Source organism: Triticum urartu, chromosome 6A, assembly GCF_056163025.1.
Source record: "Triticum urartu cultivar PI428250 chromosome 6A, HENAU_Tu73, whole genome shotgun sequence".
NCBI lineage: Eukaryota > Viridiplantae > Streptophyta > Magnoliopsida > Poales > Poaceae > Triticum > Triticum urartu.
In genome coordinates, this window is record NC_141878.1 from 597,101,351 (window position 1) to 597,113,876 (window position 12,526).

The 12,526-nt window shown below is 47.1% G+C and overlaps 1 protein-coding gene across 1 annotated transcript; it reads left to right on the top strand.

Annotated features, from left to right (window-relative positions):
• The first annotated feature begins 298 nt into the window (after positions 1–298).
• LOC147966975 (disease resistance protein Pik-2-like) lies at positions 299–1,201 on the top strand. The gene has a single exon (XM_087530998.1). The coding sequence runs from the start codon at positions 299–301 to the stop codon at positions 1,199–1,201; it is 903 nt and encodes a 300-aa protein (XP_087387124.1).
• The last annotated feature ends 11,325 nt before the right edge of the window (positions 1,202–12,526 follow it).

Below are 12,526 nucleotides of genomic sequence, written 5' to 3' on the forward strand. Positions count from 1 at the left end.
TGCCTGTTTCTTCTAGCTCTAGATGGGCTTACACGTACACAGCTGGTCCTAGCCCATGGCTGCACGCATCGCATGCATCGTAGGCCTACTGGGCTAGCGCGGTACCAGTAGTGCAACAACTAGCTAGGTAAACCGATTCTCAAAAACCCCTCAAAAAGAAAAACGATTCTCAAAAAAACAAACTAGCTAGGCAAACCGTGTCTTGTCGTATCCTGCTAGGTGAGAGGAGCATCGCCATTTGTGCTCTTCCCCGTCCAATCAACCAACCAACCAAAGTTCTCTCCAAGCTCCGTCGAGGATGGAGAGCGCGGCACTGTCCGTCGTGAGCAAGGTCGGGCAGGTGTTGGTGGACGAGCTCCAGGACATCCGCGGTGTAGGCAACAAGGTCGTGCACCTGCGGGACGAGCTGGCCACCATGAACGCTGTCCTCCGCGTCATCTCAGAGGCAGAGCAGGGCTCCGTCGACCACATCGTCCGGGAGTGGGAGAAGCAGGTGCACGACCTCGTGTATGATGCCGAGGACTGCACCGACACCTACTCGCTACGCATCAGCCGGTCCATGGCGCGCCCGTCCATCTACGCCCGCGCCAAGCGTGTTGCCATGTATCCATACAAGAAGCTTGTGCTGCAGCGTGCCCTCACCGCTGACATCAAGGACCTCCTGGTTCGTACCACCACCGTCAGCGAACGCCGTGCTCGCTACAACATCGACCGTGCCACGCTGCCAAGAGCTGCCTTCTTGGCCCCTGTCTCGGTGGCGTCTATCTCCGCGAGGTCCCTCCGCCGTGCCGACGACCCTCATCAGTTTGTCGGCATCAGGGAGCAGGCTGATGCCCTGGCTAACAAGATCAAGTCCCCTATCCATGATCAGCATGACAAGATCACGGCTCCGGTCCAGGTTGAGGATGCCAAGAGTCTCAAGGTGGTCTCCATTGTGGGGTTTGGAGGCCTGGGGAAGACAACCCTGGCCATGGAGTTGTGCCGGCAACTGGACGTGGACTTCCCCTGCCAGGCGATGGTGTCCGTCTCACAAGCATTTAATGTCGAGAAGGATATGGAGGGACTGTCGAAACGACTGCTCCAGAAGCTCAGCAATAAGGGAGAGGATGAAACCAACACGATCGAGGAGGTCCTCAAAAAGACGAGGTATAGACTACCGTCCCCTAATAGAAATTTGAACTATGCTCAACATCATCTTTAGAGTAAATGGCACCGGCGGTCCAAGAACTTGCGCTACGGGTGCACTTAAGTCACCGTACTTGTAAACCGGAAAAACCCGTCATAGAACTTGCATTAGGGGTGCAGATAGGTCACACAGGTCATCTGAACCGGCTAGCTGCCCGGTTTTCTCCTTCTAACGGTCAAGCGCGATAAATTTGTTCACGACTTTAAAAATATATGTGATTCGTGACTTTAAAAAAATGTTCGTGAACGATAAATTTGAAAACTATTCGTTCACGACTTTAAAAAATGTTCGCGGACGGTTCAAAAAATATATTTGTGATCCGCAACTTTAAAAAAATGTTCGCGAACGATAAATTAAAAATATTTGTGATTAGTGACTTTAAAAAAATGTCCAGGAACGAAAAATTTGAAAATGTTTTTGAATGATAAATTTAAAAATGTTCGGGAATGATTAATTTGAAAAGTATTTATTCACGGCATTAAAAAAAAGGTCGAGAACGATAAATTTGAAAAATATTTTGATTCGTGAACATTTTTTTAAAGCTGTGAACATTAAAAAAAAATGTGATTCACGACTCTAAAAAATTTCGCGAATGATAAATTGAAAAATATTTATTAAAAATATTTATGATTCGTGACTTTAAAAAAATATTTGTTCACGACTTTAAAAAATGTTCGCAAATGATAAATTTGAAAAATATTTGTGATTTGCGAACATTTGTTTTAAGTGGTGAACATTTAAAAAATGTTTGTGATTCATGACTTTAAAAAAATTGTTTTCGGACGATAAATTAAAAAATATTTATTAAAAATATTTGTGATTCGTGACTTTAAAAAAATGTCCAGGAACAAAAAATTTGAAATGTGACCTATTTGCACCCGCAACGCAAGTTCTATGACGGGTTTTTTCTCGAAAATAGGACAGCTGGCCGGTTCAGATGGCATATGTGACCTATCTGCACCCGCAATGCAAGTTCTATGACGGGTTTTTCCAGTTTACAAGTACCGTGACTTAAGTGCACTCGCAGCGCAAGTTCTCAGACCATCAATGCCATTTACTCTCATCTTTATAAATACTCCCTCTGTCGGGAATATACCCCGCGGTAAATCGGCCGGATGTATAACCCGGCTGGAAAATGGTGCTTCATTGATGACCCGTCCGGAGCTTGGCGACTCATGGCTATCCCGCCCTGGATTGGCGTAACCCGGCGGGCGGGTCAGACGGATGACAAGGCCCGAGGCCTAGAAGGCCGGTTCATGTTATGGTGGGCCGGTTTAAAAGAAAAAGCATAAGGAATATTCCCATACAAAGGAAGCTAGACTAGGACTCCACTTATAATAGAGTAATTCTAATCCTAATAGGACTAGTAATGTAACCCGCCCCTTCAACATATATAAGAAGAGGCAGGGCTCCCAAAAGAGGGACAAGTAAAGAAGAAACAATCTCTAAGGCTAGACACAAAGAGCCGGTTTACCGGCGACTTCCTCATGATGATAATGAGACCTAGCCACCAACAGCATGTAGGGTTGTTACCGGATGATATTTCCCGGGGCCCGAAGCTGTCTAAATCCTCGTCTTGTGTGTTGATCCGCCCTGCGTCTCTCATCCCAATCAACCCCTCTCAAACTATCACATAGATGCGTTGGCTTCACGACTAAGTCCTGACACTAAGGACATTTGACGTGACAATTCCACGACAGTTGGCGCCCACCGTGGGGTTTGCGCACAGTGGTGTTGAGTTCTTGGAGGGATTCTTTTTAGGGATCAAGAAGTTTGTGATTTTCCGGATGAAGAAGAGCCGGTTTAGAAAAGATCAGCATCAACTTCAAGTGTATTGGTTTAGATTGATAATCTGAGAGATTTGAGTATAAGGAAAAATTATGATTGGATCGGTGTGCCACCGCATGCGACTTGTCATTCCGCCGGTCCGGAGGCAGATTAATTTTGAGAGTGCTACCGTGAGAAGCCGGGATGAATATGGTTTTGCAAAGAGACACGCTCGAATCCATCAAGCAATAGGGGTTCGATCAGCTACATGTAACGGCTGGGAGGAGGACACGAACAAAAATCGGTCAAACCGGCCAAGACACGGAAAGCGGATACGGCCTCAGACTCTGCCATCACGTCACAGTCGCGCCCCTAAACCGTCGCCCCGGAGCCGCGTCGTCTCCACGGTGGCCGGACCCAAGCCATCCCCTCCGGGCCGGCCCTGTTACTCCCCGCCGCCACTCTCTCGGGATCCATCCCGCAGCCACCTGGTCTCCCTGGATTTCAACGCCGGCCAATACCCACCGAATTCCATCGATCCATCCATCCAACCGCATCTCCCAGCGCCCACCTCCTCACCCCCGAGCAGCTCGCGAGGCACCGGCCTCCTCAGCTCCTCCGGCCCTGCAGCAACCTCGCCGGAGCTGCACCCGCGTCACCGTCGGCGACCACCTCCATCAGGCCGGACCCCGCACCCCCCATTGCTTCTCCTTCTCCCGTTCCATCTGGTTCCCTCTCTCACTTGCTCTCTGTCTTCTCCATGGAGACCCGCAGGAACATCACTACCATGGTCGACCTCGACGTGCCTCGCCACCGTCGGGTATGGAAGGGTCGACCTCGGTTTTGCCTCCCCGCCTCCTTCGATGCACCACCAGGAGCCATTGAAACCTCGCGCCGCCCCGTCTTGCGAGCACACCGGCGCCTTGGACCGATGCCACCAAGAGCCCCGGCGACCCCTCCTGGACCTGCTGCTGCCGCCAAGTTCCCCGCCGCCGTCGCGAGTCCCATGCCGTCGGCCTTCCCTGCGACCTCAACATCAAGTTCCCCTGCCTACATCGCCTGAAGCCGTCGCCCCGCCGCCAAGTCCCAACACGCGCCTGCGAAGGCTCTGCTTCGCCGCGCCGCCGCACGCAGACCCCTCTGCTCTCCCGCGCCTCCGCCTCGACCTCCGCCTCGCCAAGTCCAGCCGACGACCGAGGCCGCACCCTCAGCTCCGAGCCGACCGCTGCCCTGCGCCTCGTCCGCCTTGCCGGGTTCCTCGCCAAGTCCCGCGTCGGCCTCTGCTTTGCCCTGCCGCCGCGCCTTCGTTCTGTCTCCTGGTGAAGGAGACGACCAGCAGCCAAGCCGCATCGAGCGACGACCGCCTCGCTGCGTTGACCGCGCCCTTCCTTCGCCTACGTGGACCGCAGCCACGCCTCCGGCCCAGCCTGGCTTCAGCCCAGCGCCCCCCTGCCGGCCTTCCTCTCCATCGCGTGGGCTCAGCCCCTCTATTCCGGTGCTGGCAAGGATGGTGATTTGCATTCATCTGTCTGCGTTCTGACTGCACCACCTGCTACTAGAAGTGGAGATATATTCTGCCGGTTTACAATGCCACGGCCGACTCATCAGTTGTCCGGGCCAATCAGATGTTATCCCTCTTATATATTTTATCAGTATATGTTAATTCCTTTAAGTACCATTACACTGCCTTATTGGTGTTTTTTGTATACAGGTAAAATTATTGTTATATTACGGGTATAGAGCACACACGGGCAACATTTTACAATGGCGTTTTCCTCCATGTCACGTTACCTGATGAATAGACGGCCAGTTCATGCGTCTGCACCGGTTTATAAACGCGGAGGACAACTTACTCGTCCGCACCGGTTTACGACGTCGCGGCCGGCTCATTTATCTGTTCCCGTGGCCGACTCGGCCATGATTGATTTCAACTTCACCTAGTGATCATTCACTTCATGGCGGATTATTTCCGGCCTGGCACATCAGGTGATATCCATCTAAATATATTTTATTGGCACATATTATTTTTGTCAAAGAGCAGTTTATCTTTGCCTTGGTCTGCAATATTGTTGATGCAGGACAATTGTTCACTACATCAAAACGACGTGGTTAACTCGCCCGTCCGCGCCGGTTTACAACACCGCGGCCGGTTCATCTGTTTGAGCCGCCTCTGATGCTGAGGTCGTCTTTTCCGTTCGCCTCTCGCGGCCTGATCTACATCAAAACACCGGGCCGTACCTGTCTGCATGAGTATAAAGCCAGTCATTGCTCGGGTAGCCCAGTTTTCTTTCAAATTGGAGGCAAATTATCATCAAACCGCCGTCTGCACTGGGTGGAACAATGGGCATGAGCACAAGTCGCCGCCACTACAGTTTCGTTAACTCCAAGCAGCTAGTTGGAAGGAACCATTGGCCGAGTTGCTGACACGGCTCTTATGGGATCATTTATAACCCGCCGCAGTCACCTCAACCTTCTGTGAATTCACATCATGCTATCAACACCAATGACATACAAATTATGCGGGTTTATATCACAGGAAAATATAGAGAATCTCAAGCCAACTCATCGAGTCACCTTGAGACTCGGGGGCTACGATGACATGACTCAGCAAATCTTGCCAGTTTCAGCAAATTTAAGAACCCCCGGACGATGGAGGGAAAGATAACCCGGTCTCGGAGGCTACTGTTATATTGATGAAAATTTAAAGGCCGTCAGAAAATTTCCGGCTTAGAAAGTATGTGACAGTTACAAAATCCCGGTTCAATGAAGAAGTTCCGGGTCATCAGAAAGGATTCCGGTTTAAAATTCCGGCTCAAGGGAAGTCAGTCTCACTAAAGCTCTCAAATATCCGGTTTACAATCCGGTTCAAGGGAAATCTGTCTCCCACAAAGCTCTGAAGCTCTTAAATCCGGTTTTAGAATTTCCGGTTCAAAAAGAATTAACTTCTCGCAAATTCGAGTTTAAAGGCCGTCAGAAAATTTCCGGCTGAAAATGAAGATTCCGGTTTAAGATCCGGTTCAAGGGAAAGATGTCTCCCATAAAGCTCTGACGCTCTCAATATCCGGTTCAAAATCCCGGTTCAAGAAGAATTTTTCTCTTGCAAAAAGTTAAAAGGTTGCTGAAGAAGACCTACTGCCATGATGCGCGGTTCAAACATGGGTATCCTGCCTTATTGGCTTATCATATTATTAATCACTTGGGGGCTTGGTCGTGTCTGAACCATAGCTACACCAGAAGACTACTTAGGGGCCAAAGATAGTGTTGCAAAAGAACAACTCAAACATAGGCACCCGCTGAGCACAGCTCAAAACGTTACTTGGGATTCTTTGCTATCCCAATGAACTTAGAATCTATACTTGTAATTGGCTATCAAGCCATGGCTTGGAAGCCTGGTGTATACACCTAAAACCCTGGGTTAACCTGCCTCTTTAAGTAAGTCATGCCGCCCAGGTAAACCTGGTATGACCCTTCGAAATTTGACAAGTTACTCTAAAATGCAGACCCTGAACTTGTCAAGTTAAAACGATGATTGGTTAAGGATTGCGGACTATCTTAAAAGGCTTTGCAAAAATGGTTTAACTCAGTGGCCTGGCAGCCCATGAAAAGCCTCGAATTTAGGGCGTGGCATACCGTGAAAAGCCTCGACTACAATGGTTTTTATTTGCCTTTGCTAAGTTTTCTTTGTTTTCATAAGATTTATGATGTTTTCAAACCGGTGTTCATCAACCCGGTTCGGCTGTCAACTACAAGTTGTCAGTACATGATCAATTATAGTCCGGTGTTTATTAACCCAGTCTGGTTTCGACTATAAGTCGCCAGTATTATATATGGAGTATCTGGTATTTATTACAACCCGGTACGGTTTTATTATAAACCGGCAAGAGATGGGAGGAGCTATCAGTACTCAAAATTTGGGTTATCACCCTTACTGCAAAAAGTTGGTAAACCAACGATGTGATTCAATGTCACAGGTATGATATGTTTCATATTTGATTATTCTTAAGTGCAGCCTTGGTTATAAACCCGGGTTATATGTTGGGCATTATGACCCGTCCGGCGGTAAACCGCCAGGACATTTTAAACTTGTTGTGTGCAGAAACAGATTGAATAAAGCATGATTATAAGTCACCGACGTTTATTAACCCGGCCTGGCTTTCGACTATAAGTTGCCAGTATGATGATAAAGTATCCAGTATTTATTAACCCGGACTGGCCTGGTTTTGATTATAAGTCGCCAGTATATATTTGGATTGCGCCATTGGAATCATACGCTCATAAATCATTGGATTATATTATTAAAATCTTCAAATAGCCAACATGGCTGGATTTTATTATGGTTATCAGTAACCAGTGTTATGATTAAGGTTTTCAAAGTCGCTTTAGCGCAATGTCTATTATCACTGGTAGAAAAAGGGCCTTTAGTTCCGGTTCGTAAGGGCCTTTAGTCCCGGTTCTGGAACCGGGACTAAAGGGTCGGTACTAATGCCCTAACCCTTTAGTCCCGGTTCAATCCAGAACCAGGACTAAAGGCCCTCCACGTGGCCGGTCCACCTTTAGTCCTGGTTGGTAACACCAACCGATACTAAAGGAAATTTTCTGATTTTTCTTTTTGAAATTTTTTTTGAAATTTTTTTTGAATTTTTTTATTTTCAAATTTCTGAATTATTTTAACCTCTAATCTCTAATCACCCCTCATCACTGCTCAATTTAATCTCTAATCACCCCTCATCATTCCAAATCATCTAACTTCCCGAACGGTCACTCATCCTCTCACTACTCCAGCCTGAGCACGCTTAACTTCCGGGTTCTATTCTCCCTCGTTTCCAAGTCTGCACTTGTTGTTTTCCTGACAATAGTAAGATGTCAATCCTATTAACCCTCAGGAATTTAGCTTGAGCATGAAGTCACATATTTCACTGTTTGAGTTTGAAACTATTGTTCTAAAAAACATTAATTTTTTAGTAACACTAATATTTCTTGAATAAGTAGTTTGACCATTGTTTGACCACAGTTTGACCATAGTTTGACCAGATTTGACCAAAATTCAAAAAAGGTGAAATAATTATTTAATAACACTAATATTCTTGAATAATTATTTAGTAACACTAATACTTCTTGAATAAGTAGTTTCACCATAGTTTGACCAGATTTACTGAAAATTTAAAAAAACTGAAATTTGAGCATAACTTTTTTTCCTTTTGGAATTTGAGGATTCTACAAATTTGCAAACAGGCCGTAGGCGGTCTCCATTGGATGTAACTTTTCGAGTAGATGATTTTTCATATAAAAAACTTTTTAATCCGAGTTCGTATGCAAAAGTTATGCCCATTTTACAAATTCCAGAGAGATTTTGTAAATAAAGTCGAAATTCATATTTGTAAATTTTTCCAACAACTAGACCACATATCACATGGGAAACTTATTTTATTTTATTTTTATTGACATTTCCATCATTTTCTTTTGTTTTTTCTAAAACTGAAAAGGCGGTCCACGGGGGGGGGGGGGAGTTTGAAAATGGGTACTAATGCCTCAAAGCCCATTAGTAACTGTTGGTGGCACCAACCGGGACTAAAGGTCTAACCTTTAGTACCGGTTGGTGCCACCAACCGGGACCAATGGGCATCGCACCCTTTAGTCCCGGTTCGTGCACTGGTAGAAAAGGGCCTATAGTCCCGGTTCGTAAGGGCCTTTAGTCCCGGTTCCTGAACCGGGACTAAAGTGTCGGTACTAATGCCCCGACCCTTTAGTCCCGGTTCAATCCAGAACCGGGACTGATGGGCCTCCACGTGGGCAGTGCGCAGAGCCCAAGCAGGAGACCCTTTGGTCCCGGTTGGTGGCACCAACCGGGACCAATAGGCATCCACGCGTCAGCATTTCTGTGGCTGGGGTTTTTGTTTTCTTAAAGGGGACGGGGTTGGGGGTTTTGGGGGGTTAATTTAGGTGTTTCATATATTGTGTTAGCTAGCTATAATTAATAGATAGAAGTGTCCTCTCTTATGTCCGTGCTTGGTCGACGCTACGTACTATACATACGTATAGAGAGGACTAGACACGCTGGCTAGCTAGTAAGAAAACGAAGGAAACAGAAGATCGTGATGAACATATATGCATACAGAGAGAAGTGATATCGACCACCTCTCTTTCTCCGAGAGATTGGTCGAACAACAAGTTCTCGTATATCTATCTAACACTACCGCCTACATATATACAATAATTATCTCTTACAAATATAATCATACGGACTCAGGGTCAACATAGAATTCTCCGTCTTCAGGGATCATGTGGTCAAGAAAGAATGCCGCCAATTCCTCTTGAATTGCTCGCATGCGAGCTGGTGCTAGGAGTTCATCCCGCTTCCGAAACATCTAATTTAAAGAAGGGGGTCAATACATATATATATATATATATATATGAATGAATGAAACTCAACACAAATGATGGTAATAAAATAAAATTGTGAATGTTGTTATTTACGTACTTCATATTGTTCGTCAGTGTAGCCCCGCTCACAGGTCGTGTGGCGGATGGACTCGCAAACATAGTATCCACAGAAATCATTCCCTTGTTCCTGCCACAACCACTTTACAAGAAATAGAGGTTAATCAAACTGATAAGCAAGAATGCCAAATGGTATTGATGAAACTAGCGCTTGAATGACTAGTAGATGCGCTTAAAATGCTACTATAGCTAGTACTTACTTTCGGGTGTCTAAATTGCAGCTCCTTCGGCAGTCTCGGAGCTTTTCTGGTGAATTTTCTCCAAACCATGCCGGACAAAGAAAACAATTACTTGATATATCAGGAAATGAACAAAGTTGCTGATATGGTGGATAATGATCGATTTAACTTACTTCTCGAGTATTTGAGTCATGTCTGCATAGTCCTTGGGATCTTTTCGTCTTGAGTCTAAGACGGTTACTAGTCCCTGCTCAAGCTTAATATGTAGGAGAATATAGTGGAAACTGCACACGCATGCATAACTCATCAATTACATTACTATAACCTTGACTAATATATAAGGGAAACCGAATACGCACAAGACAGTAACACTCACTTGAAGTTGTAAGGAAAGAGTATTATATCTTTGTTTTGATTTATTATCAACGATTGTAGCATGCTGGCCTCGGTTTCTGCGGCATGAAATTTAACCTGAGTTGCATCTATGAGATATGTGTTAATGAACCCAATATCACCGACTTGTCTTTTCTTCAATTCGACGATCTTCAATCTGCATAATATAGTGAGGATGATTATAAATACATGCAATGAAAGAGCTAAGCTATATAGAGAAACTTAATGACAGAAGTAGTACTACTTACAGACAGTAGCAGGCGACCGTTGTTTTATCGATGGCCAATTGATTGAAAAACTAATAGAACTCCTCAAATGGAACAGGCAACAGATCAATTCCAACGAGGTCATGCTCCTTTTTAACTTTCACATACAAAGTACTCCTCCCCCAGAGTCTCTGCAGATTTTCAAGTACCAATCATGCAATCTTCGCATCATCGTGATAGAGATCTTTCATCTTTGACGAGAGGCTTCCCGTACTCGTATCTTTGTATCTGCATGTCCATGGGTTCATAATGTACTTCGTCGGGCAGGTAATCTGCAAGATTGCTATAACCGGGCACCATCCTCGGATCATTAGCGACGTTGTGGCTAGGCACCTTGAGCGGGGGGCACGATTGCTTCGCTTGTTCGCCGAGCTGGGCAATTTGTTCCCAGCTCGTCGTTCTTTCAGCCTTTGATCACTGACAGTACTTCCCGACCGCTCCGCTTCGGCAAATTCCTTTCCAATAATGCGGTCATAGTTTCTTTTCAGAGGATCAGACTTCGGTGGTTTTGTCAGGGCAGCCAGAGTGTGCTTCACTTTCACCCGATCTACCTTATCCTCCGGAGGTGGATGTTTCTTTGCTTTCACCCCTTCAAAGAATTTCCTCACTTCTTCTCGCGCGATCTCGGTGTTCTCCTCCTGGGTCCTCTTGTATAGTAACTTCTCTGGAGTCTTCAGAGAAGGACCGAATCTGTATGTCCTCCCGCCTCTGGTTGTACTGCTAGACGCCGACCGAGCAGACGGAGCGGTTGTCTTCTTTACTTGCTTAAGAGGCGGAGGAGAAGGACTACAACGCGCCGGAGCAGCTGGAGCGGCCGCAGGTCTCTTCCGTCCTTGCTGACGAGGCGAAGAAGGAGGAGGCTGGTTGCTCGGGCGCGTCGGCGCAGGCGGAGAAGGAGGCGGAGTGCCGCCACGCGCCGGAGAAGGAGCCGGCCGAGGGCCCTGATCATCACTCGCCGGAGGAGGAGGCGGTGGAGGAGGCGGAGTGCCCTGACTCGTCGGAGGAGGAGGAGGAGGCGGAGGCGTCCAGTTCGGAAGGTTGATGAGCTCCTTCCGCCATAGGCATGGAGTCTTCAGAGCAGACCCCAGCCGAGTCTCCCCTTCATCGGTAGGGTGGTCAAGCTGGAGGTCCTCAAATCCCTTCGTTATCTCATCCACCATCACCCTAGCATATCCTTCTGGAATCGGCCGGCAGTGAAAAGTTGCGCCGGGTTCAGTAGGATAAACAGAGCCAACAGCCGCCTTGACCTTCAAATTCATCCATTGCGTCATAAGGTGGCAATTTTGAGACTCCGTTATAGCATCCACGGGATAGCTGGCAGGAGCCGTCAAGGCATGCTCCGGCTGAAGCAGCTCGGTGGAAGCCACGCTGCTTCTGCGCTGAGATGGCGGGGTAGCTTCGGGGGAGGCTTCGGCAGTACGTTTGCTGCGATTTGCTTCTCGTTCCTCTATCGCGTCTACCCTTGCTTGCAGCGCCTGCATTTGGGTCTGCTGCACTTTTTTCCTCCTCTCATGGGATTTGTAACCGCCTGCGTCCGGAAACCCAACCTTCCACGGAATGGAGCCTGGCGTGCCTCGTGTCCGTCCAGGGTGCTCAGGATTCCCGAGGGCCATTGTGAGCTCGTCGTTCTCTCTGTTTGGAAAGAATGTCCCTTCCTGCGCTGCTTCGATATACTGCTTAAGCTTACTGACTGGTATGTCCATTTGATCGTTCGTCCAAATGCACTTCCCTGTTACAGGGTCCAAGGTTCCGCCAGCCCCGAAGAACCAAGTCCGGCAACGGTCTGGCCAGTTAATTGTCTCTGGTTCGATCCCTTTATGAACCTGATCATTCTTAGTCTTGGACCACTTAGGCCGGGCTACGAGGTAGCCACCTGACCCCGTGCGATGGTGAAGCTTCTTCTTCACAGCATTTTGCTTGTTTGTTGCCGACATCTTCTTACTCTTTTCCGATGTCTTGTGGGCCACAAATGCGGGCCAGTGATCTCTGATCTTCTCATATCTGCCCTTGAATTCTGGTGTCTCATTATTTTCGAGAAACTTATTCAGCTCTTTCTTCCACCTCCTGAATAGTTCTGCCATCCTCTTCAGAGCAAAAGACTTGATTAATTTCTCTTTAACTGGGTTCTCTGGATTATCCTCTGGCGGTAGGGTGAAATTTGACTTCAGCTCAGTCCAAAGATCATTTTTCTGCATATCATTGACATAAGACACCTTAGGGTCTTCTGTAGCCGGCTT

Bases quoted from the DNA above. Each gene is read 5' to 3' on its own strand.
- LOC147966975 (XM_087530998.1), top strand. From the start codon at position 299: ATGGAGAGCGCGGCACTGTCCGTCGTGAGCAAGGTCGGGCAGGTGTTG.